Genomic DNA, 27,002 nt, shown 5'->3' with positions numbered 1-27,002 from the left:
AGTTAGGCTCACTGATCTATAGTGTCCAGGCTTTTCCTTCTTAAATAGAGGCACATTAGCCACCTTCCAGTCTACCAGCACCTCAATCATATCTAACCATGATTCATATATCCCTGCCAGGGGCCTGCAATTTCTTCTCTAGCTTCCCACAGTGTCCTCGGATATATCTGATCAGGCCCAGATTTGCCTCCCTTCATATGCCTAGGGATGTTCAACACCTTCCTGACCCTAATACTGACTGTCCTCAAGATACTTCCATTAACTTCCCAGTCTTCATCTTTTTCTCCACAGGAGAATGGGGTTATTAACCTCCGAACAGACACCGTGACATCCGAACAGACGCCAAAATGTTAGTGTACAAGGCAGTGGTCATTCCAACGCTCCTGTATGCATCAGAAATCTGGACAACATACCGACGCCATCTGAAAACACTTGAAAAGTTCTATCAACTATGTCTTCGAAGCAGCTTAAATATCAGCTGGGAAGACAGAAGAACCAAAGTCAGCGTGCTGAATGAAGCAAAAACATCTAGCATCGAAGCCTTCGTCATCAAGAACCAACTAAGATGGGTCGGTCATGTTGGTCGGATGGAAGACGAGCGTCTACCAAAGGAAACCTTCTACTCCCAGCTTAAAGAAGGAAAACGTAAAAGAGGTGGACAAAAGAAGAGAATCAAAGACGTCTTAAAAGCCAGCATGAAGAAATGTGAAATCGACATCGACAATTGGAAACCAATGCCAAGGACAGGAAACTCTGGCGAACCATAACCCAAGAAGGAACAGTGACCTTTGAAGCCAACAGATGTGCAGAATTAGAAGAAAAGAGAAGAAAACGAAAATAGAGGCAGCTACAACCAAAGTCCGATCTGCCATCTGGAATTATCTGGATGTTGAAGTACTTTCAAAAGCCAGGATTGGACTCATAAGCCACCTGAGAGTCCATAAAAACAACGGAACGTAGACCATCATCCTCGAGGGATTGCCACGATGACGAGACTTGAAGGGCCAAATGGCCGAATTCTGCTCCTATCACTGATGAACTTCTTCTTCTTGCGCATGGCGTGCACAGCCTAAAGTTGTAAGACAACTTATTCTGTTTGATCTTCTGTTTGCGCACGCCAGGTTGATTGCATTCGCCGAAACAGGGTGGACCACGTGAAGGTTGCAATCTCCCACCCTAACCGATGAACTTGTAATCAACTACACTCACAAATGTTTTAGTCCTGATTTCAATTCACACTTGGGCAGGAATTGGTTGTAAAGTTGAGATTCAGTAATTCTACCCTATTCCTATTTACCAACATTTTTTCAAAGGTTTCATCAACATTTGAAAGTTGTAAATTAATGGTGTTATCGGAGCCACGACAAGCCTTAACTGTAGCCCAGGGGGAAATCTAGACTATTGGTAAATGTGGAAGATTACTTCCTTGTGAGGCAGGGAAAGCCTGACATCACTGCAAATCTTTGGCTTTGTCCTGCCCATATCTCGGCCTGGATCTTCTGCCTCAGATCCTTCCTCTTTGTACAAGTGATATGGATGCTGTGGCCAGCTGTCATTACTGATCACTTTCACTCGCTAGGCAGTAAATTTGGGCGATTGTCAGAACCAAACAATTATTCATATGGGGACCACGACACCTACCAATGCCTCCAGGTTACCGGCTGCAATGTAACATAGAAACATAGAAAATAGGTGCAGGAGGGGGCCATTCAGCCCTTCGAGCCAGCACCGCCATTCATTGTGATCATGGCTGATCGTCCCCTATCAATAACCCGTGCCTGCCTTCTCCCCATATCCTTTGACTCCACAAGCCCCTAGAGCTCTATCTAACTCTCTCTTAAATCCATCCAGTGATTTGGCCTCCACTGCCCTCTGTGGCAGGGAATTCCATAAATTCACAACTCTCTGGGTGAAAAAGTTTTTTCTCTTAAATGACCTCCCCTTTATTCTAAGGCTGTGGCCCCTGGTTCTGGACTCGCCCAACATTGGGGACATTTTTCCTGCATCTAGCTGGCCCAGTCCTTTTATAATTTTATAATAGTTTTATAATAGTTAAAGAAGCATTTCAGCAAGGATGGCGTTGATCTGCTCACAGCAGCACATGTGAAGCAAGCTGGCTAGCTTAGCCAAACAATTAGGTGTTTGGGAACATGCTTGGGCTCAATTAGAAGAACCAGTGAACCGTGGGGACACATGCAAGGTCATTAGTAGTGAGATAAGATAACTTTTATTTGAGACTAGCTGGACCACAAATAACTCTTGTGTTAAAACATAGTTGTCTTTTGTTTTGAGATTTGGGTAGAAGTGCAGTCTTTTAAGTTCAAGATACCTGTTACACATGAGCTCCCCACGCTTCACCTCAGGCCGAGCTGCCAGAGTGGCCTCAGGACAGTTTCTTCAGAGGATACTTTGAGTGCGCCAACCTCCAGCTGTTAAACAGTTCCTGACACACAGTTGAAGTTACAGCCTTCGGGAGGGACATTTTCTGCTGCTATTTATATTGTAGTTTATTTGAATTTTTATTGTTGCTTTAATTGAAGTTGCATTTGCTATTCTATGGCTATCTGCTCATTGCTATATACTCATTGCTTGATTGTTGCTTTAATAAATGTTTGTGCATTAAATTTTATAATGTCTGAGTGTTCTTCCTCCATCATTGATGTGAATCCTCAAAACCCGCTAATACTTTGTCTAATACAAACCTACCCACTCCCACAGCTATCTGGACTACATTTCTTCCAACCCTTTCCTCTTACCAAGATGCAATCACCTACTCTCAATTCCTCCATCTCCGTCACATCTGCTCCCAAGATGAGGTTTTCCATTCTAGGACATCTGAAATGTCCTCCTTTATTAAATGTGATTTCCCCCTTCTGTCATTGATGGATCCATCACCCGCGTCTCCTCTGTGTTCCTCTCCTCCTAGTTCTGTTTTCGCTCCACCTCCCTCCAGACAGAACAAGGATAAAGTTCCCCCTGGTCCTCACTTTTCTCCCCACCAGTCTCCATATCCAACACATCATCTTTTCTAATGATCTCACCATCAGACACAACTTCCCATTTCCCTTTTCCGCCTTCTGCAGAGACCGCTCCCTCCACAACTTGGTTCACTCACCCCTTCCCACCCAAACCATCCCCTCCCCAGGTACTTTCCTCTGTAACCGCAGGAGATGTAACACCCGTCCCTTTACGCTCCTCCCCTGCCTCCATCTGGGGACGCCAGCAGTCCTTCCAGGTGAGATAGAGGTTCACGCGAACCTCCACTAACCACATCTACTGCATCCGGTGGACATCAGCGAGACCAAGCAGACTCGGCAACCGTTTTGCTGAACACTTATGCTTGGTCCGCCACTGGATCTTCCGGGTGCTGACCATTCAACTCCCATTCCCACAGTGACCTTTTTGTCCTGGGCTTCCTCCATTGACAATGTGAGGCCACACGCAAATTGTAGGAACAGCATCTCATATTTGTGCTTGGGCGACCTACAACCCAACGGCATGAACTGAATTCTCCAATTTTAGTTAACATAAAACTAACCCCCCCACCCTTTTTCAGACCATCTCACCTGCATCAGAAGGGCCTCGACCCGAAGCGTCACGAAACCATGTTCTCCAGAGATGCTGCCTGACCTGTGAGTTATTCCAGCACTTTGTGTCCTTTTGTTTATGAACCAGCATCTTTAGACTTTAAAGATACAGTGTGGAAACAGGTCCTTCGGGCCAACTGAGTCTGTGTTGACCAGCAATCACCCCGTACGCTGCATTATCCTGCACACTAGGGACAATTGACAATTTTATTTACAGAATCCAATTAACTCACAAACCTGTACCTGTTTGGAGTGGGTGGTATCAGGAGCACCCGCAGAAAACCCATGCCGTCACAGGGAGAATGTACAAGCTCCATACAGACACCATCCATAGTCACGATCAAACCCAGGTTCTGGTGCTGTAAGGCAGCAACTCTACCACTGCACCAGGGTGGCGTTCTCCCCGTGAACACGTGGGTTTTCTCCGGGTGCTCCGGTTTCCTCCCACATTCCAAAGACGTACAGGTTTATAGGTTAATTGGCCGCGGTCAGAATTGTAAATTGTCCCCAGTGTGTAGGATAGTGCTAGTGTACAGGGATCGCTGGTCAGCATGGACTCAGTGGGCTGAACGGCCTGTTTCCATGCTATATCGTTAAACTAAACCACTGTGCCGTCCCCACTGCACCAGGGTGTCGCCACATCTGCAGTTCCTGGTTTTCACTGGTGTTTACTTAATTGTACAGATTATTAACTCACTTCCAATAGTGAAACTATAGAAGCTTTTCATTGTATCCAAGAGACAGAAAGCCATGTTGCAGCTTTATAGGACTTTGGTTACGCTGCTTTTGGACGATGGCCTGCAGCTCTGGTCACCTCATTACAGGAAGGATGTATGTGGATGCTTATGAGTGGGTGCAAAATGCTGCCTTTATTCAAAGTTATTAGCTACAAGGAGAGGTTGGATAGACTTAGATTATTTTCTCTGGTGCGTCAGAAGTTGAGGGGAAGCTTCATAGAAGTATATAAAATTATGAATGGCTTCACCAGTGTTGACCTATTATTACCTGCCACACTTTGTCCGCCCTCTTCCCTTTTCAGGCTTTCTTCTCTCTCACCCCTTTACAATCAGCCTGTAGAAGGGTCTCAACCCGAAACATTACCTATCCATGGAGAGAAGGAATGGGTGACGTTTCGTGTCGAGACCCGTCTTCAGGCTGATTATAGAGGTCGGAAGAAGGGTCTCGACACGAAACGTCACCCATTCCTTCACTCCAGAGATGCTACCTGAGTTACTCTGGCTTTTTGTGTCTATCTTCGGTTTAAAGCAGCATCTGCAGTTCCTTCTTACACATGCCACCTATCCATGTTCTCCAGAGATGCTGCCTGAACTGCTGAGTTATTACAGCTCTTTGTGTCTTCTGTTTTAAATATTCCACTACACTGGCTTTGCTTGTTTCTTTGCCAAACACCAGGCCTAGCTTTGGACATTATTTTTGATTTTAACTTGTCAAGCCCAGACAATATGCTCGGGTTCTACTGCTGTGGCAAAAGGTGAAACCATGGGTTACATTATCCAGTCCCTTTGGAAGAGTAAACATCATGCCTCCAGACTTCCTAATTTCTCATGAGAACATGTCAATTTCAATAATCAAACTCCAATAGAACATTTCCTCAGCTATCCTGATTGTCATTTTTCAACATAAAAAAGCAGTATGATCTGAATTCCAAAACAAGTTCAGCAAAACATTGCAACAACTGTAGATGACTCCAGTATGTAATACTGACTAATAATGCTAGTGTGTTCTAATTATAATCATTATACAATCCATTTGACTGGATTAGTTAATTTTTCTAATGGTGGTGGGTGTATGGAACAAGCTGCCAGAGGAGGTAGTTGAGAGATGAGAGGAATAGATCGGGTAGATTCACAGAGTATCTTGCCCAGAGTAGGGGAAACGAGGACCAGAGGACACAGGTTTAAGGTGAAGGGGAAAAGATTTAATTGGAATCTGAGGGGTAACTTTTTCACACTAAGGGTGGTGGGTGAATGGACCGAGCTGCCAGAGGAGGTAGTTGAGGCTGGGACTATCACAACTTTTAAGAAGCAGTTAGATAGGTACATGAATAGGACAAGTTTGGAGGGATATGGACCAAACGCGGGCAGGTGGGACTAATGTAGCTGGGGCATGTTGGCTGGTGTGGGCAAGTTGGGCCTGTTTCCACGCTATGACACTGGCAAAACAGAAGTCATCGTGGTAAACAGAATGATATTATGTGACACACTGTGCTGTACTTCCCTGTTCTTTCCCTATCGCTGTGCAAAGTATTATATTTGAAACAAAATGGGTAAAAAGGAACTCTTCTCATTTCCCTTTTAATCTATCTGAAGTTGTTTCCACTGACTTTTCAAGTGGTGCATTACAGATCGATACATCTCGCTATGCAAAGATGACTTTCATTTTTCTAATTTCTCCTCTTTTAAATTCTGCCCTCAGTAATAAAAATCATCTGTAATAATTAATTAATCTTCCTTTAAGTGTGAAATCAAAATTCTTAATTTCACACATAAAGGAAAATTAATTAATTAATTTTCAATTTTCTCTTCACCATATTTGTTCTAAGAATAAAGTCAGCATTTACAGTTTTGTTGCTCACCTGAGGACCTATATCCTTCATGCCAGTCGGATACATTACCTCTGCACCACTGAGACCTTGTCACTTGCCCCAAAGCATGTTGCACTGAATTGCACACAATTCTTCAGATAAGCCCTAGCCAGTGCTTTAGAAATCTTCAACATAACTCTCCTGCTTTTATGTTTAATATCCTTTCTATTCTTCCATCAGCATCAGGGCAGACATTACCTGAAGTCTGTTTATACTGTTCTGACTGTTCACTACGTTTCTGAACCTTTCGGCATCTACAATAGAACAAAGAACAGTACAGCTGCTCCTCGACCTACGATGGGGTTACCTTCCGATAAACCCATCGTAAATCGAAAATATCGCAAGTCGAAAACGCATTTAATACAAAGCGATTACGTGACCGGAAGTGACGTGGGCTCGCTGCTGTTGCCGAGCGTTTGCACGTGCCATCAGGGTAGGCAGTGCCTACCCTGACTAAAATTATAAAATGGTAATTATTTACTATAAATAGTACATGTAATACACAAAAGTATGTGTAACTCACGTGCCATCGATGCTACTTCAAGTCTTCAATGACAACGGGAGTGAAATTCTGCCTTTGCACAGTGGACTGCGTACATGTGCATGCGCAGCCCAAGTTTTTTGGCGGGTTTTTCAAACATGGATTGTCATTAACTTAAGAGTATCTTAAGGAACAAAGAGAGAAGAATGGAGTTTGTGTAGAAATATTGTGGTAAGTAAATTTCTTTGAGCTATATGTTTTTAATTACTGTATTTCCAGCTTTTTTTTTACCCAAAAATAAGGCACGAAAATTTACCTGCATCTTGGAGGCCGAAGGTTAGGTTCTTAGCCAAGAAATATAGACTCAGTACAGAAACATCAATAACAATGTTGCTGTTCTGAGGGAAAGCCAAGTCTATCCCTCATTGCTGGCAGCTGATGGGAAGCGACTGTAAAAGGACAGCACTGCTGGGGGGGGAAGAGTTCTTTTCACAGCGAGTTGGGAGTCTGGCCAGGGGTAAACATGCGGGGAGGGCAGGAGCGTTGAGAAGGAGGGGTTCGGGGATCATGCCAGCTACTCACTCACTCACCCACCCTGCCACAGCGCTCCACGCGTGGAGCCACCGCATAGTGGCCTGGGAGGGAAGTAGCTCGGGTGGCAGCGAGCGGCTGCCGGGACCTCAGCGCCTTCTGCCAGCCCGCTCACCTCTGGCAGTGCTCTCCGTCTGAACACCTCTCTCCTGCCGCTCACCGGCCTCGCTCATGTCAGCCGCTTCCCGCAAATCCTTAAACTCCGGCTGCCGCCGGGAGCAAGACATGGCCCCACTTGCTGCGCTGGGTGACACTGCATGGAATTCACTGCCCGGTCCGTGCCTTTCAATGTAGACTGGACAGTGAGGGGACCAGCTGAAGAGTGGGTCAGTGGGTGATGGATAACAGGACAGCGGGCAGTGGAGCTTACTCCTGTGTCAGCGCGATCAAGGGACCAATTAAGGTTACTCGCCCTCCACCCCCCACCCATTCAGTAATTCAGAATGGAAGAGATTTGGAAACCTTGGGCAACTTGAAATGTTACTTTCTTTAATTTTATTTTTTATTTGTTTGAGCGTGAGAAATTCTATGTCCCGCCAGCCTTTTTTCAAAATTTAGCAACTCAAAATGGGGGTGCGTCTTCATTGCCGGGAAATACGGTACTTTATTAAGAGATATGGCTTTTGAAGACAAATTACTTTATAAAAAGTCGACTGACAGCTTACGAACAGGAGAACAATCTGCTCCTGCGCGGTTTAAGATTATTTTTTTAAAAGCCGACTGACTGCCTACGCTGAGTAATTACTCACGGCACGTGTCTGGTTTGCCCCATCATATAGTCAAAATATCATAAGTCAAAGCATCCTAAATCGGGGAGCATCTGTACAGCACTGGAACAGGCTCTATGGACCATGGTATCTGTGTCAAGCATAATGGCAAGACAACTCTTATCTGCCCGCACATAATCCATATCGCTCCATTCCCTGTATATTCACGTGCCTATCCAGAAGGTTTTAACACCACTATCATATCTGCCTCCACTATTGGTGCAATCAGGCCACCACCACACTCTGTGTAAACTAATCTGACCTGCACACCTAGCCCCTCTCACCTTCAAGCTACCCCTCTCTAGTGTTTGATATTTCCATCCTGAACCACAAATCTTCAAACTTAAGTCTTTTATCCCTAAGTCCAGATGACTACATCTAAAATACTGTGCGCCTACGATACGATACAACAGAAATTTATTCATCCCAGGAGGGAAATTGATCTGCCTACAATCACAAAAGCACAAAATACATTAAACATTAAATTAAAATGATGAGTGCAACGAATTGGGGGATGTGCAAAGATTGGGTGGGGAGTGGGGAGGGCAGTCAGTCTCGGTCTACCCCACGACAGAAGGGGTAGTTCCACTGTTTGATAGCCACAGGGAAGAAGGACCTCCTGTGGCTTTCTGTGCTGCATCTTGGTGGAACCAGTCTGTTGCTGAAGGTGCTCCTCAGGTTGACCAGTGTGTCATGGAAGGGGTGAGATACATTGTCCAGGATGCTCTGCAGTTTGAGGAGCATCCTCCCCTCCAAGACCAACCTCCCATGTATCCAACTTAAACCAGGACATTGGAAGCTTGGGCCTTGGCGCCCTGTGCTTTAAAGCAGCTGCCCATAGTGACTACACTGAATGTCAAGGGTTTTAGATTGCACTGTGTACCTAATAACAGATACACCTGGCCATGTGTATTGTTGTAAGGTAAACGTTAGGCACAGCATGTTTAGACTGAATCAACTGTAAATATTTCTTGGGATAGGAATGGGCTAATTTCCAAGTAGCAGGCAGGTGGCTGTTTCTTGCATCCTTTTGAGCTGAAATATAAACCAAACTCATACTAAACAATTGCCAACCAAAATGGAGTATGCAGGACAGTGCTTCCATGCAGCTCAACATGCCCACCATCCAAGCGAGAGTCCCACAATAACCACATGGACACTTGTACATTGTGGCAAGGTTTTCGTGCTGTCAGGGGCTACAAGGTGAAGTTATGCAGTATCGCTGGCAACAACGCATCCTTCCCAATGAGTTCAATACATTCGATGCACTGTTGGTTGGAGCAGGTCTTTTAGAGGAAAAGGGAGGTCCAGAGAGTGGGATGTTTTTAAAAGTGTGCTGACAAGAGTCCAGGACATGCATGTTCCTGTTAGAGTGAAGGGCAAGGTAGTGGGCATAAGGAAACTTTGATGACGAGGGAAATTGAAGCTCTGTCAAGAGTCAGAAGGAGACATGGGCAACTGGGATCAAGTGTACCCCTGGTGGAGTTTTGGGAACTAAGGAGCAAGGTAAAAACGAAATCAGGAGGGCAAAAAGAGGTAGCTCTGGCAGATAGCATTAAGGATATTCCTAAGAGATTTTATAAGTACATAAAGGGAAAAAGGGTAACTCGAGGGAGAGTGGGACCCCTCAGGAATCAAAGCGTTCAACTTTGTGTGGAGCCACAGGGGTGGGCAAGGTCCTCAATGAGTATTTCTCCTCCGTATTTACTGAAGAGAAAGACAGGAGGACTGGGGGAACATGGAGCAGTCAATGGAAGCGTATTGAGAGCAGTCAGTATTATGGTCAAAGAGGCGCTGAAGGTGCGGACGTGTATGGATGCAGACAAATCTCCCGTGTGTGCGGACGTGGCGTCGAAGGATGAGAAGCCGAAGCAAAGAAGTGGGAGCCAAATAACCGAATGGAAACAAAGCCGAAACAGCAAATAACTGAAAGGGTGGGACGCCTAAATGCAGACTAACCGAAAGGCCACTCTGCCGAAACATCAAATAACGGACATGATGTCATCAGGGGGGGGCGGGACGTGTCACATTGGTCCAGACCCCTGCGTCCATCACACCACTGGCCAGTGGAGACGGGAGGGTGGGGGTCATTTTCCCACACAAGCCACAGTTGACTGGGCACTCTGGACCCGAGCACCAAGTTGTAAGCAGTCCATGTGAAAGGACAGCACCTACCAACAATGAAGGCACTATGAAACCAGCTGCCGCAAGCCCTTCCCACAGGACGGGGTTTTAACTCGGCATTAAAAATCAAAAAAGAGTTACATTGATTTAAAAACAAAAATGTTACATGTATAAATAGTTCTTACATTCGGGAACCTGGTTAATTAAGTGGTGGGATTATTTCCCCGTCTTAACTATGCCTTTGCTTTAGCCGGTGGTTACATCCATTCCATCCCTCCCTCGCATAGATGTGTGATTTCATTAAGAGCACACTTGGATGAATAGATCCAAGCGGCATGTAAAGTGTCTCTTCCATGCACGCAATACATGAAGCCGATGAAATGAGACAACTGTCACACCAAAGATAGACACAAACTACTGGAGTGACTCAGTGGTACAGGCAGCATCTCTGGAGAGAAGGAATGGGTGGCTTTTCAGGTCAAGACCCTTCAGACTCCGTTTTCAGGTTTGAAGAATGGTCTCGATCCGAAACGTCACCCATTCCTTCTCCCCAGAGATGCTGCCTGTTCCGCTGAGTTACTCCAGCTTTTTGTGTCCATCTTCGGTTAAAACATTTTACAGATTATCTGACGTTTTGTGCGTGGGAGCTTGTTGTGTGCGCTACGCAGGCAACCAGACGGTAATAAATAAAACGTGCTTCATGTTATCGAGGTGTGGGGGGGGAGTGGGTGGAGATAAAGTTGTTCCTTGTCATGCACCAGCCACTATATGTACACCAAATTATTTACATTTATACACTAATCAAATATTTACAAAGCCATACAAGAAGGTACAGAAACCTGAGAACCATTATCTCCATGAGAACAGCTTCTTCCCATCACTATTAGGCACTTGAGTTACCCTACACAACTCTAACCACAACCCTACCTCAGCATTAAACTATCATGGACTTTTTATAGGTTGTACTGTGTATTTTGGCTTGCACTATTATGCTCTGGTTGCCTAGTATAATTAATCATTTGTTGTCTTATTGTTTATTGTTTATTCATTCGTCGTATTGTTGAATTAATCTGCCATGTGCCCGCCCATTCCATTAACCTGGTTATATCCTGCTGCAATCTTCTTCACAGTAAAGAATATTGCCAAGTTTTGTGCCATCTACATATTTAGAAACCGTGAACAAAAAAACACAACAGTGGAAGGTTCCCAGCCTGAAGTTTCACTCATCCTTTTTCTCCAGAGATGCTGCCTGACCCACTGAGTTAATCCAGCGCCTTGTATCCAACAACAGTGGAAGGACTCAGGAATGGTCCCAATTCCTCAGAAATTTTAAACTCTTATTGTGACACTATCTCTTCTGCCATGCTCTTCCTTCCTGCTTTTGTACGTGGCACTGAGATGATGTTGTTAAATCTATTTTCTACTTGCAAGTCCTCACCCTTCCAGTTTCATTTTCACTAATCCTAATAGAAATCTAGTATGAACTGCAGTCCCAATTTATTTTCACTTCTCCTTTGCCATTTTTTAATTTCCTATTTCTCCATTTGCTGGTGTTTGTAACCCAACTCTTCTTGCACCCACTTTTATTGTTTTACCTTCTTCACCGTTTCTTGCATGCAGAGTTCTAGATTTGTGTGTGCTTACATCGCCCTTCCAGGGAGCGTGCTTCAACTATACCTGAACTATCTCTTCCTTTAAGTCATACTGATGTTTTATTACAACTTTTGATTCCATTTAACAGGGGCTACTCTTATCCCAATGAAGTTGCCTTTCCTCCACTTATTTTTGATTGGACTGTACTTTCTCTTTTTTTTTTAATAGCTAATTTAGATCTTAAAATCCCAATATCAAAATGTTTCCCCAAATGAAATTTGGTTTACTTTGGTTTACTTCTATCTGTGAACCAGATCTGACATTCTGCTTTTGACCAGAAACATATTGTTGTGGAAAATTATCCATTTCAGAAATTCCTCACTCTCTCTGCCTTTAACACAATCGTCCCCATTTCCATTGGGATAATTAGTTTTCCTATTTTTTTACCTCTATATATCGCGGTGGATTTACATCCCTATAAATTTCCCACTTGATGGTACCCTATGGTATGTGCCCAGCATTACAAATGTTTCCTCTTCTGATTCTTAGCTCCAATTAAGTGGTTTCTCTCTCCGCAACAGTCTCTCTCCAGCTCTGTAATATTATTTCTAATCAATATTGCTACCATTTCTCTTTATTCAGTTTCAGATTCACTGAAATAATAAAATCCTTATGGGCCTGTCCCACTTAGGCGACTGCAGGAGACTATGCAGTCACCACATGTTCGCAGGTGGTTGCCGGGGAGTCGCCTTCATGGTCGTGAGGAGTTCTCGCATTCTGGAAACTAGTCGTGGCCTCATTATGGTCGCCGCGAATTTTTCAACATATTGAAAATTTAGCGCCGTCTAAAATGAAACCGCCACAGAGAGTAGCGAGAATTCTCGAGCTGTAGTTGGGTTGCCAGGAGGTCAAAGGTTCTCGTAGGTTCTCGGCAGGTTGTAGCCGGTGCTGACCGGTGAACTTCATTGGCTCATTGGGGAAAAATACGTAAGCAGTAGTTTTCAGAACCAAGGATAACCGGCCGGTAATGTTAATGTCCGCCGAGCTTCACAGCCGTGTATCTCTGGCTTCTTAAAAATTGCCTGGCCTCTTAAAAGTTGTCTCCACCCCTTCTCCCCCCTTGCCCCCCCCCCCCCCCCCCCTTTTAAAGGACTTACCGTACACTGTGCTTTAGCTGTCTTAATTACAGCTCCAACCTTCCTGTTCATCGCAGTGTGTGTCTGTATCACCTTGGCTTTGCACCGTGTGAATTTCAGACAGCGCTCCCCCTGCTTGCCCTGTCCCCCGCCTTTGCGATGTGTTTGTTCCACTCTGACAGTCGCCGGCAGGCGCCTGAAAAATCGCCTGAGTGGGACTGGCCCATTACAATCCTAATCATATATTAGCTGCATTTCTCACCTGCTTTTGTTTGTTTTTGTCCATATCTTGACATTTAAAAAAATCTCTATTTGCAGGTACATTCTTGTGCTTGGATGTTCTGCGCATTCCCAATACACTCTAATTATCGAATATGCTGGAGTAACTTAGGATGCTGCCTGGCCTGCTGAGATACTCCAGCATTTTGTGTCTATCTTCGGTATAAACCAGCATCTGCAGTTCCTTCCTACACTCTAATTAGCATTAGACGGTCCTCAGTCTATATTGTCGCCTCTTCCTTTTTCTTTGCTTCCTAATTAGCCCCTCACCTTTCATTTCCATCATTCCTTTTCTCCATTTTGATTAGGTTGTTGGGTTCCAACACGTTTCACTCTTCCTTTTTGGACTAACAAAGCTCTCTGTGAGGAAACTGGACCTGTTCTTGTTGAGATGCATCTCCTCTAGCTCGTTGTGGTCCCATCTTCCTTAGAAATCGACAACCTTTCTCCGACACCATATTTCCTGCCACACATTCAACTGCTTTATCTTTCTGTGTCTGTGTTTGCTAGCATGTGACATTGAGATCCTGTTTTGTAAACTTCTTGCCTTTTCATGCCTCTTTCGTCAGAGGTACTAATATGGACCATGACCTTTGGCTATTTGCCTTCCTTAATTAGTTTAGAGATACAGTGCAGAAACAGGCCCTCCGGCCCACCGAATCTGCACTGAACCAGCAATCCCCCACACATTAACACTATCCTACGCACACCAGGGAAATTTATATTTACAATAAGCCAATCAACCTATAAACCTGTACGTCTTTGGAGTGTGGGCGGAACCCCACGCAGTCACAAGGAGAACATTATAAACTCCGCACAGACAGCACCTGTAGTTGGGATAAAACCTGGGTCTCTGGCGCTGCAAGCACTGCAAGGCAGCAGCAACTCTACCGCTGCGCCACCTTGCTGCCAGAGCACCCTCTTTCAGGATGCTCTGCTGTTGTTCAGCAACATCCTTAACTTGCATGAGGGAGACAATGCATAATTCCAAAGTCACATAGCCAAGTATAGAAACATCTGCCTTCACCAGTGTACAAATGGGAACATTAGTTTGCATGGAGCTGGACTTCTGCTTGCTCCTTCTAGTCTGCTAGTCTGCCTGCCAGCCACTCATTCCCCTCTCTACCTCTGCACACTTCAGTTGAGGTGTGAGCACCTCCCTGAAGTGCTGAACACAAAGTTGGCAGAATGGTAATACTGTATTTTCTAGATGATAAATAATGTAACCATAATGTAATAAAAAGGAACTACAGATGCTTATTTTAGCAATGTTACAACATTTTGAGATTTTAAAAATCAAGTCTGTAATGTATCCCATCAGATAAAGCACAAAAAGAAGTTTAATTTGACACCTAATTCACTTCCATATCTTCAATATTAAAACAGTTATGGCCATTTTCATACTCGGAAATTAGCATCTCAGTTCCTTGCTTTTTCATTGACTTAACACAAAAGCTGTGATCGAGGACAGTCAAAAGCCCAAAACTTTCTTAAAAATTAAGAGAACTGAAAGAAATTTTCAGTTATTTTAGATTGAAGCATTCTGAAACAAATATGAAACAATCTTACTTAGATGACTTGAAATTAAAGCATATAATTAGTTAGTTACCCAATTGTAGCTAATTACAAAATTCAATTACTAGATCTAAACATCTATCCATTTCTTAAGGATAGATTAACATTTTTAAATAGCCTAAGTGTCCAAATAACATTCACACAAGCATTCACAATATAACATAATTTTTAAATCTCATTGTCATGGGTTTATAGGCCAAATGGAAGGAATTTAATGTTTAATACCTGTAAATTAATGGCCATTTAAATCAGCTTGTGAGTGGGTTTTTCTGGAACACGAACAATTGGAATGTTGCGGTTGCGGTGGATTTAAATCCGTATCGGCAGCAAAGACACTGCCGGTTCGTTCGGGGAAAAAAAATCACCGTTTCGCAACTTAAAATGTGAATTAAATGCATCTTAAGAAACACTTTTATACATAAAAATAAACTACTTTCTTTTACCTGTCCCCTACATAAAATCCGGCCCCGTTGTTGGCGTTGACGGCTTCAGAAGCTGATTTTAAAATCACTCCGGCGATTAACTTGTCGGGCGAATTTAAAAAAAAATCACACAGAACGGCCATCGGAACGATTCTTTAGCAAAAGCTTGCACTCCAACAAAATATAATTCAGGACAAGGTTGGAGTAAACCGCGTTTTAACCCCGCCCCCCCCCTCCCCTCAAACGTGCCAAAATCGCACACACGGCCAGTGGCAGAATTGCAGCGCCGCTGAAGGTAAGTATTGTAACATACCTACTTATTTAAACCAAAGATAGACAATGTTGGAGTAACTCAACTGGGCGGCATGTTGGCACAGCGGTAGAGCTACTGCCTTGCAGCGCCAGAGACCCGTGTTCGATCCTGACTATGGGTGCTTATCTGTACGGAGTTTGTACGTACTCCCCATGACCTGCATGAGTTTTCTATAAAATCTTTGGTTTCCTCCCACACCTCAAAGACGTACAGGTTTGTTGGTTAATTGGCTTGGTGTAAATGTAAAATTGTCCTTAGTGTGTGTAGGATAGTGTTAACGTGCGGAGATCGCTGGTCGGCGTGGACTCGGTTGGCCGAAGGGCCTGTTTCCGCACTGTATCTCAAAGCTAAACTAAAGTAAAACTGGAGTTACTCCAGCATTTTGTGTCTAATAATGTAACCAAATTGTGTCAGTGAGAGAGGCATGGAATACTCAGGAAAGTGAATGCCGATCAAGTGTATCCCACATAACTCTGAGCCTTTAGTGATTTGGTGGAGTTTCACTCTTCCAGGCAGGTGGTGAATATTTCACCAAGCCCATGACTTGTAAATAGTGAAAGGGGTTTGTGGAGTCAGGAGGTGAGTTACTTGCTGAATACCCAGTATCCAGAATAATATTTATGTGGAAGATAGACACAAAATGTTGGAGTAACTCAGCGGGACAGGCAGCATCTCTGGAGAGAAGGAATGGGTGAGGTTGAGTTACTCCAGCATTCTGTGTCTATCTTCGGTGCAAACCAGCATCTGCAGTTCCTTCGTACACCTAACAATTATATGGTTGGTCCAGTTATGTATCTGGCTAAAGGTTTATCATTCATATCTTGATGGTGGCAGATTCAACAAAGGTAATGCCGCGTGATGAAAAAGGAAGCTCGTTTAACTTTCTCACCTTGTGAATGATTATTGTCTGGTACTTGTCTGAACCAAAACTACTTAATGTTAAGCACTTCTAAGTCTAATTTCTTATGAAAAGACCTGTTTTTTTAATAACAACAAATCCTCCATTGTCTGAGTGAGGCTAAATGCACATTGGAGCAACAGCATCTCATATTTCACTTGGGGAGCTTACAACCCAGTGCTATGAATATTCATTTCTTCAACTTCAAGTAACCCCTACATTCCCTCTCTCTCTATCCCTCCCCCACTCAAGTCGCACCAGCGTCTTCCTCTCACCCAACAAACAGCTAACAGTAGCCCGTTTCCTTTATCATTATTACTTTTTTGCATATCTTTCATTCATTGTTCTATACCTCTCTACATCATCGTCTATATCTCTTGTTTCCCTTTCCCGTGACTCTCAGTCTGAAGAAAGGTCTCAACCCGAAACGTCATCCATTTCTTCTCTCCAGGGAAGCTGCCTGTCCCACTGAGTTACTCCAGCATTCTGTGTCTATCAATGGATTTAGGTTTCTCTTTGTTGATATCTCTATATCAGCCATTCTCTTTCTGCCAACCCAGAAAGGAGCTCTTGGCAATGGATCTTTCTTTTCCTTTTAATAGTAAGGTTTCCACAAGCTTGATTGCTAGTTTATGGAGGACACACGAAGAAACAATGAATCGAGGTAATTGATACGTGCAGTACTGTGAGGTTCCTCTAGTGTGGTCCAAACAGTGAGATTGTTGCTTGCAGACCCCATTGTTTTGCTCTATAATATTCTGGGTGGTATAAAGGCTCTCATAATGAGGGGTGTTTGCAGTCTATGCGTTGGAGCCAGGAGCCAGGTGTCCACTAGCTATCCTTTGCCCCAAGTAACCATATTTGGTGTGTGGTTCCAAAATAGCAGGCACTTTGAGAGAGTTGTTCCCCAGATATCGAGCATTCACGATTACTATTTGAAGTTGAACATTATGAAGTAACATCCTTTGAGTTCCCATAAATGTCATGTCTTTTTTGCGACATGATTATGAGATTTGGTGATTCCAGGTGTCACTGGGAAGACCATAATCCTGGAGAGCCTCTGTAATCATTATTTGTGCTACTCTCCACCCAGTTTAAATCAACTTGCCTCGAGTTGTAGCATTAATTTCCTATCTAATGCATCAGTGTGCAGATACAATTTAAAAAATGGTACTGGGCTGAAAAGCAATGGAGGTAAAAAAAATCACGACAACAGTATTCTCAACTGCCACTAGTAACAGATTCTGGCCATGTTGCGCAGTTGATATACAGGCACAGCTCCCATTCAACCACCAGGATAGCATGCCTTGTTTCTGGCAAATGGTTTTGGTCACAAATTTGAGGAACATAGAAACATAGAAAATAGCAGGAGTAGGCCATTCGGCCCTTCGAGCCTGCACCGCCATTCGATATGATCATAGCTGATCATCCAGCTCAGTATCCCATCCCTGCCTTCTCTCCATACCCCCTTATCCCTTTAGCCACAAGGGCCACATCTAACTCCCTCTTAAATATAGCCAATGAACTGGCCTCAACTACCTTCTGTGGCAGAGAATTCCACGGATTCACCACTCTCTGTGTAAAAAATTATTTTCTCATCTCGGTCCTAAAAGACTTCCCTCTTATCCTTAAACTGTGACCCCTAGTTCTGGACTTCCCCAACATCGGAAATAATCTTCCTGCATCTAGCCTGTCCAACCCCTTAAGAATTTTGTAAGTTTCTATAAGATCCCCCCCTCAATCTTCTGAATTCCAGCGTGTACAAGCCGAGTCTATCCAGTCTTTAACAGCACCTCATATTTTGTTTGGGGAGCTTGCAACCCAGTGGTATGAATATTGATTTCTCTAACTTCAAGTAACCCTTGCATCCCCTCTCTCTCCACTCCTCCACCATCATCGTTGTACGAGTTTCACTATCATCCTGGTGAGTTCCATTGTCTGTCACTTGTTTTTAACGAGCCCACAGCTAACAATGGCCTGTTCCTTTATCATCGTTACTTTCTTGCATATTTTTCATTCATTTGTTCTTTATCTCTCTACATCACTGTCTAGATCTCTCATTTCCCTTTCCCCTGACTCTTAGTCTGAAGAAGGGTCTCGAGCCAAAACGTCACCTATTCCTTTTCTCCAGAGATGCTGTCTGACCTGCTGAGTTACTTCAGCTTTTTGCGTCTGTCTTTGGTTTAAACCAGCAACTGCAGTTCCTTCCTACACAACTGGTTTTGATCTAGTCTGAAAATAAACTGTGCCTTTGAACACAACACCTCTTAAACTCCAAACATTGTCAATGATCAAGCGTCAGCCAATCTTTCCAAACATTTGTACTTTCAATCAATCAATAAATCTGCATTTAATTGGATTACTTCACAGAGTGCAGTTGATGATTTTGTGTTGAATGTCGAGATACGACATGAGCGCATGTATGTGTGTGAATCTGTGTGTTAGTTGTATCACTGTGGTCTAATTTAGCATCACGAGCACCTTCTCAGCATTGCACAAGGTCTGATGTCACAACGTCTACTCTGCATAGTCTTGTCTGCTTGACTATTAGATCCTCCATTATTTTTATAAATGTGGGGTCAATGCAAATGCCACGAAAACTGTGCATGTGTTCACCACTCAGTAAATGTGGGCCAATTCATCAGCCATGAACCTGAAACAACAGTGGCCATGAATGACAATCTTGTGGCTTAAGTATCGAGAAAACAGAGATACATTAATTATGCTGTAAAAATATTTGCAGGAATCAAACAAAATTAAATGAAGCTTTTTGTCATCCTATCTATGGATGGATTGGTTGTCGCTATATATTATTTTCCAAAAGACCGGTTTCAAAAATTAAATATTTTTACTAATGTCAAAAAATAAGTTCCAACTACATATAAATCACCGTCTTAATAGAAAAGGATGGGATCCAAAGCAGGTCAGAGGCTGGAATTCAATGCAAGCAAGGTCTGTGGTCAGAATACACAGGAGCACGACAGGCAGCATAAAAGGACTGGGATGGGATGTCACGGTGCCGCTGTGGTAGAGTTGCTGCCTTACAGTGCCAGAGACCCGGGTTCGATCCTAACTACAGCACCTGTCTGTATGGAGTCTGCACATTCTCCCTGTGACCATGTGGGTTTTCTCCGGGTGCTCTGCTTTCCTCTCACACTCCAAAGACGTACGGGGTTGTAGATTAATTGGCTTAGATGAAAATTGTAACTTATCCTTAGTGTATAAGATAGTGCCAATGTCAGGGTGATCTTTGGTCAGAGCGGACTCGTTGGGCCAAAGTCCTGTTTCCATGATGCATCTCTAAACTGATCTAAACTAAAATTAACTTGCAATGCAAGCGGCCTGACGGGTAGGGTGGCTGAACACAGGGCGTGGATAGGCACATGTGACTGGGCCATTATAGCTCTTATGGAAACCTGGCAAAGGAGGGACTTGGCAGCTTACAATTCCAGGGTACAGGCACTGCAGGCAAGATAGGGGTGGGGGTACAAGAGGAGGCGAGTTGCTTTACTGATTAAGGAGAATGTCGCACCAATCTTTCAAGATTACATTGTGGATGGTCCATCCACTGAAGCTATATGTGTGGGAAATAAAAGGGGGATGATGGCATTGTTGGAAGTGTACGATAGGCCTCCAAATAGTCCCATCAGACAGGACCCGACCTGAAATGTCCGTCCAGAACAAACTGCCTGAATCTCTTGAGTCACTCCAGAACCTTGTGTCTTTTTTTGTAAACCTGCATCTGCAGTTCCTTATGGTCTGCAGACTACTAGGGTTGTTATAGTAGGGAATTTTAACTTTCCAAATATACACTGAGCCTGCCATGGTGTCAAAAGCTTAGACAGAGTGGAATGTGTCAAATGTGTTCAGGAAAGTTTCTTCAGGCAGTATGTAGAGGGTCCTGCACGGATGATGGTGGTGGTCTTCCCGAGGTGCCGTGGCTACGGTGCCTGCCCGGAAGGCACGGCGATTGGCAGGACTCGCCTGAAGGCTAGCCAGTCGACGGGCCCACCTGAAGGCTCCAAAGACTGCAGACTGGGAACCCACCCAAAGATTCGTCAGACGATGGGACTGGGAACCTGCCCAAAGGCTCGTTGGATGGCACAACTGGGGCCTGCTGACAGGAGGACAGGACAATATCCCACCTGAAGGCTTGTTCCGATTAAAATGAAGGGCAAGGCAGTTTGGAGTAAGGAAGCCTGGATGACATGAGAACATGACAGTGTCATGGGTCAGGAATCAGGTAGTATCAGGTGTATCCCTGGAGGGGTTTAGGGAGCTGCGGAGCATACTTACAGAGGAAATCAGGAGGGCATCGAGAGGACAAAGGAGCTGTGACAGATTAGATAAAGTGTGGTAGTGCCGAATGAGCTGGGAGTACAGACACACAGTTTTGCTGAAAGTGCCAACACAGGTGGATAGAGTGGTTAAGAAGGCTTTTGGTACATTAGCCTTCATCAGTCAGGATATTGAATATAGAAGTGGGATATCCTGTTACAGTTGTACAAGACAATAGTCACATAAATGAGATATTGATGATATATACAGTTTATTGCCAGTGTATGCACATTTGTAAGCACATAACTATAAATACATCAAATAATAGTGTTGTCCAAATAAACATTCACGTACCACTATATTCTTGATGCAGGGGCTTAAAAACTGTGATGACAGATAAACGCTTCCCTTAAAATCTTTAAATAAATTTATATAAATTTTCCGTAAAACAAAAAAGAGCAACTTTTCTAACAGCAGGAAAACAACCATCAGATTCATGTTTTGCTTTTTTGGTTAGATTTCATTTCACTTGGTGCATTCTCTGCAGCTTTACACATCCAACTCCATGAGCATCATCATCTTTGAACAGCTGGCAACAAATTAAGTTCCAGTATTGTCTGACAATGTTAGTCACTTGAAGGAGATTTATCACTCAAATTAGCTACCAATTAATAGCATTTTTTTTGTATTTTAGTATTTTCATATTTTTCATATTTTGTTTTTTTTTTCTTAAAAAGTGGAACTTAGCAGGTATTTGCTACAGGAGGTAGAGAAAATACTAGTGTAAACTGCTGCCGTTTTTCTATTTATCAGTCATACTTGCTTTCCACAATAGACACTATCAAAATCGTTTGACTATCATACTGCATGTGAGATTCCTGGAAAATCCAAATGCAGTCAATACAGACAAGCAGTCCAGTAACAACTATCACTGTTATTGGTGTCTATTTACTTAAAGTTACTGCTGAGGCAAAGCCCTCAACAGCATTTCTACCTGAAGAACACCTGCATTTTTTAAGAACAAGAAATACATACTAGATATAAATGTTACGTACTGAGTGTGCTTGTGGAGAGCACTCCATTCCGATGCACCCTGCTTGAAGAAGGTGTGATGGCATGTGTGGTTCATATCCATTTGGGAACACATAGACACTTTATCTTACTGCTGAGAAAAAGACTCATCTAGTTGGGTAGTTGCTTTTCAGGAATGCTCAACTCTTCCACCTTCCTTCTGTATAGTTTGCATTACTTGTGTTGAAGTAACAGCAGAGCTAATTGGTGAAAAGGTAAGTTACACACAAAACCAGATCATACTAGATCCTGGCTCTGCATGAAACAAAGTTACAATCCCTAAAGCTTTGTTATGACAGCATATACTCGAAACCAAAGATCGTAGAGGGACAAGATAGACCACTCCTCGAAAAACGCGTAGTATGACGTGTGTGACCGTCGACGCCATATTGTTAAGCATTTTATTGGGCTTCCCCCACACTGTCATGGCGTCCTGGTCTAAATTTCATCTCACTGCTCTGCTATCAAGTATTCTAATCGTAAATCTAAACGACCCAACCTGTCATTCTTTAGGTTCCCCAATAAAAAAGAAAGGTGAGAAAATATTTTTATTATTTTCAGTCGATATTCTGTCGTGAAAATGGTATTTTCTGTTCTCCCATCAACGGCCATTGGGAAACATTAGTCGGTACATTAGAAAGTTATTAGACTTATTTTTAATAGTTCTTTACTCACCACAATAATAAAGACAATTTTAACACTTCTGTACGTTTTTGGTTTTGTTTTGTAAGGGATTAGTCTGCACAATATGGCCCGCGGACACATTAGGTCCAGTGACCAGGAGATTTTTCGAGTCCGAGAATGGGCGGCTGTTACCCATTATATTCCTCGAACATAGGGACATAGCAAACAACACTCACATACATACAAGACATCACAAGCCCGCTGTGAAGAAGGGTGCAATCAAATATTATGTAACTCTGCTCTATCATCTTTGGGTGCAATGGTGGGTCGGGGGGTTCGGTGGCGGCGGCCGCAATCAAAGATACTAGTGGAGCTCTGCTCTATAATCTTTGGTCGGAATGGGACGGCTGCGCGTTATAATGTGCTATCGTTCCACTCTCCCTCTCCCCCTTCTCCCTCTCCCCCCTTCTCCCCCTTCTCCCCCTGTCCCCCCCCCCCTTCCCCTTCTCCCTCTCCCCCCTTCTCCCTCTCTTCTCTCGCTCTCTCTCTCCCCTCCTCTCGATCTCTCTCTCTCTCTCTCCCCTCTCTCTCTCTCCCCTCTCTTCGCGATCTCCTTCCCTTCCCTCTCTCCCACCCTTCCATCTCTCCCTCCCTTACCTCTTCGTGAGAGTTGGCAGCTCTGCTATGCCTTGGGTCCAAAAGAGGATAGATAGAAAATACTTAATTGTCTTTGTAAGAAGATTTTAATAAGCTCTTCTACATTTAAGGTAAATTGACATATTAGAGGCAAAACACATTTTCAATATACAGGTCTCTCCACACAACTGAAAACAATTGCATTTAAGTGATATATCATCCATTGTTCAGGCAAGTAGCACTAGGTTACAATAAACTTCCTGCATATTCCAGGAATTCATCTCATAAAAATGGGAGAGGCTTAAATGCATTGTAAAATCATAAATCCATGTTGACTTGGACTAATGCTTTTACTGCTATCCAAATGCCCCATTATTACATCTTTAATAATTGACTCCAGCATCTTTCACACCACCAAAGTCAGGCTAACTGGTCTGTAATTCCCCATTTTCTCTCTCGCTCCTTTCTTGAAAAGTGGGATAGCATTAGCTATCCTCCAATCCACAGGAACTGATCGTAAATCTATTGATCGTTGGAAAATAATAGAAACATAGAAATTAGGTGCAGGAGTAGGCCATTCGGCCCTTCGAGCCTGCACCGCCATTCAATATGATCATGGCTGATCATCCAACTCAGTATCCCGTACCTGCCTTCTCTCCATACCCTCTGATCCCCTTAGCCACAAGGGCCACATCTAACTCCCTCTTAAATATAGCCAATGAACTGACCTCGACTACCCTCTGCGGCAGAGAGTTCCAGAGATTCACCACTCTCTGTGTGTGAAAAAGGTTCTTCTCATCTCGGTTTTAAAGGATTCCCCCCTTATCCTTAAGCTGTGACCCCTTGTCCTGGACTTCCCCAACATCGGGAGCAATCTTCCTGCATCTAGTCTGTCCAACCCCTTAAGAATTTTGTAAGTTTCTATAAGATCCCCTCTCAATCTCCTAAATTCTAGAGAGTATAAACCAAGTGTATCCAGTCTTTCTTCATAAGACAGTCCTGACATCCCAGGAATCAGTCTGGTGAACCTTCTCTGCACTCCCTCTATGGCAATAATGTCCTTCCTCAGATTTTGAGACCAAAACTGTACGCAATACTCCAGGTGTGGTCTCACCAAGACCCTGTACAACTGCAGTAGAAACTCCCTGCTCCTATACTCAAATCCTTTCGCTATGAAAGCTAACATACCATTCGCTTTCTTCACTGCCTGCTGCACCTGCATGCCTACTTTCAATGACTGGTGTACCATGACACCCAGGTCTCGCTGCATCTCCCCTTTTCCTAGTCGGCCGCCATTTAGATAATAGTCTGCTTTCCTGTTTTTGCCACCAAAATGGATAACCTCACATTTATCCACATTATACTGCATCTGCCAAACATTTGACCACTCACCCAGCCTATCCAAGTCACCTTGCAGTCTCCTAGCATCCTTCTCACAGCTAACACTGTCCCCCAGCTTAGTGTCATCCGCAAACTTGGAGATATTGCCTTCAATTCCCTCATCCAGATCATTAATATATATTGTAAATAGCTGGGGTCCCAGCACTGAGCCTTGCGGTACCCCACTAGTCACTGCCTGCCTAATGAAGAACTCAACCATATTATGGTCACTCTTGCCCAAGGGGGCAGTACAACAAGATTGCTAACTAACCCTTCCTCATTACTCAATACCCAGTCTAAAATAGCCTGCTCTCTCGTTGGTTCCTCTACATGTTAATCATATGTATAAATATATATGTATGTGTATATATATGCATGTATATGTATATGTGTGTATATATGTATGTATATATGTTTATATGTGTGTATGTATGCATATAAATGTATCCATATGTATGTGTGTATTTGTATGTGTGGATATGTATGTGTATATGTATGTATGTATGTGCATATATGTGTGTGTATATATGTATGTGTATATATATGTGTGTGTAAATATATATATGCATATATATATTATTACTATATAATTATATATATAATTGCCTTTATGGTTTATGTATATCATCTTACAAGACAAATAAATTAATAGCGATTATTTAAATCAAAGTAGCTTCTGATACATGAGAATAAACTATTATCTCTAACTTGCCTCTCACACACAGACACACATTCATATAAATATATTAAATATATATACGTTAAATTTAATTTTTTGCAGTGTGTGTTAAAGCAATACAATGCAAGGGAAACTACACAAAGGAAGGGGCTGTTCCCGCTACAAGATACTTGAGGATCTTTGCTTTGGATCAAAGATTATAGCGGAGCTCTATAATCTTTGCTTTGAATCACAGCGGGTGGAATACCGGAAGTCGAGTGTCGCTGTAACAAATGGCGGCCGTGACGTTCCGTTGCGTACTACACGTCAGCCCATTGAATTTCGAAGGAGTGGTCTATCTTGTCCCTCTACGATCTTTGCTCGAAACAAGGCAGTTTGTTTCTGCTTCAATCTGGTTCCGTTTGGTTTACTGGAGGCTTCTGCTTCAGTGATTATTAGTGAAATCTAACCAGAAGCAAATTATGCTGCAAATGGAAACAATAAAGCTGCTGGATAGAAGCAAAAAAAACTTTTCTGAAGCTGAATGCATTCCTTTTTAATCATAATTAGCATTTCATTTATATGACAGTAATACTGGTAAACTTCAGTTATAAGACGCAGAGATCTTGGGTGAGAAGGTTTGAGTGTTATCGGGACTGGCTAGTACTGTCTCCTCAAATCTGGAAAAAATGTTGGTGCAACAGTCACATGCAGACTGAGGGAAGTCATTGCTGTTCCAGCCGTGATGAATCAAGTTCCACACGAGAGCTAGTTCTTCTTCCCCAGAAGACCTATTTTAAAGCAGCTGCTAAACTCTAGCTCTGACTAGTGAGGTCTGATGCCGAACCACTTGTGCTGGAACCAGTTTGTGCACGTTTAATGTACAAGTTCAACAATTTCATCTGAAACACAAAACAAATAAAGGTTACTTTTTCAATAAACTTGATTTTAAACAAGGTTGCAGCTCAGTTAGACAATTTGGTTGCCACAAACAAGTTGGGCCGAAGGGTCTGTGTCTGTGCTGTATAGCTCTGACTCTATGCATCTATTTTAAGAAATTATGAAATTAAGGATGTTCGGATGGTAAGTTAGAACTTCAATTCAACAATAAAGTCATGGAGAGATACAGCATTGAAACAGGGCCTTTGGTCCATGCCAACTATCAAGTATCATCAACATTAGTCCCATTCACCCAAAGGTTCAAAGATCTGTTTATTGTCGCATGTACCAATTAAGGTACAGTGAAACTCGATTTACCATACAGTCATACTAAAAAAAGCAACATGACACACAACTAAATAAAATAGGTATGTTATAAAACTTACCTTCAGCGGCGCTGCAGTTCTGCCACTGGTCGTGTGCGCGACTTTGGCGCCTTTGGGGGGGGGGGGGGTGGGGTTAAAATGCGTTTTTTCTCCTACCTGTCCTGGATATATTTTCTCGGAGTGCAAGCTTTTGCTGAAGAATTGTTCCGACGGCCGTTCTGTGAATTTTTTTTTTAAATCGCCCGACAAGTTCAGCGCTGGAGTCATTTAAAAATCAGTTTCTAAAGCCGTCAACGCCGACAACGGGGACGGATTTCACGTAAGGGACAGGTAAAAGAAAGCCGTTTATTTTATGTATAAAAGTGCTTCTTAAGATGCCTTTAATTCACATTTTACGTTGCGAAACGGTGATTTAGGACCCATACGAACCGGCAGTATTTTTCATGCCGATATGGGGTTTAAATTCACTGCAACCGCAACGTTCCAAACGATCGCGTTCCTCAAAAACCCACTCGCAAGATGATTTAAATGGCTATTAATTTACGGGAATTAAACACTAAATTCCTTCCATTTGGCCTACAAATCCATGACAATAAGATTTAAAAATCATGTTACATTGTGAATTCTTGTGTGAATGTTACTTGGACACTAAGGCTATGTTAATCTTTTCTTAAGAAATGGATAGATGTTTTGATCTAGTAATTGAATTTTGTAATTAG

The 27,002-nt window shown here is 43.1% G+C and overlaps 3 protein-coding genes across 40 annotated transcripts in view; 1 reads left to right on the top strand and 2 right to left on the bottom strand.

Moving 5' to 3' along the window:
- LOC129696184 (upstream-binding protein 1-like) overlaps positions 1–22,030 on the bottom strand; it is a 112,535-nt gene extending 90,505 nt beyond the window's left edge. For all 3 annotated transcript variants that reach the window (XM_055633803.1, XM_055633800.1, XM_055633802.1), the window contains exon 1: positions 21,705–22,030. Coding sequence is in view for 2 of the 3 variants with exons in the window: in XM_055633800.1 (XP_055489775.1) it covers positions 21,705–21,796 (92 nt within the window). In the remaining variant the exon portion in view is untranslated. The remainder of the gene's footprint in view (positions 1–21,704) is intronic.
- The window catches only part of LOC129696185 (uncharacterized), a 71,561-nt gene that overhangs the window by 37,684 nt on the left and 6,875 nt on the right, over positions 1–27,002 (top strand). For 2 of the 5 annotated variants that reach the window (XR_008723285.1, XM_055633807.1), the window contains one exon: positions 292–811. The exons of 1 other annotated variant lie outside the window; for it this stretch is intronic. Coding sequence is in view for 3 of the 4 variants with exons in the window: in XM_055633807.1 (XP_055489782.1) it covers positions 292–354 (63 nt within the window). In the remaining variant the exon portion in view is untranslated. Of the gene's footprint in view, positions 1–291; positions 812–3,556; positions 3,633–27,002 lie in introns of those variants that run through there. 2 more of the 5 variants (XM_055633805.1, XM_055633806.1) reach the window with 1 other exon arrangement.
- Positions 25,405–27,002, bottom strand: part of clasp2 (cytoplasmic linker associated protein 2) — a 322,540-nt gene continuing 320,942 nt past the window's right edge. For all 32 annotated transcript variants that reach the window (XM_055633767.1, XM_055633768.1, XM_055633769.1 and 29 more), the window contains one exon: positions 25,405–25,920. In XM_055633767.1, coding sequence (XP_055489742.1) covers positions 25,834–25,920 — 87 coding nt within the window. In that variant the 3' untranslated portion in view covers positions 25,405–25,833. The remainder of the gene's footprint in view (positions 25,921–27,002) is intronic.

Source organism: Leucoraja erinacea, chromosome 4, assembly GCF_028641065.1.
Source record: "Leucoraja erinacea ecotype New England chromosome 4, Leri_hhj_1, whole genome shotgun sequence".
Lineage (NCBI taxonomy): Eukaryota > Metazoa > Chordata > Chondrichthyes > Rajiformes > Rajidae > Leucoraja > Leucoraja erinaceus.
This window is presented reverse-complemented; position numbering and strand designations above follow the sequence as displayed.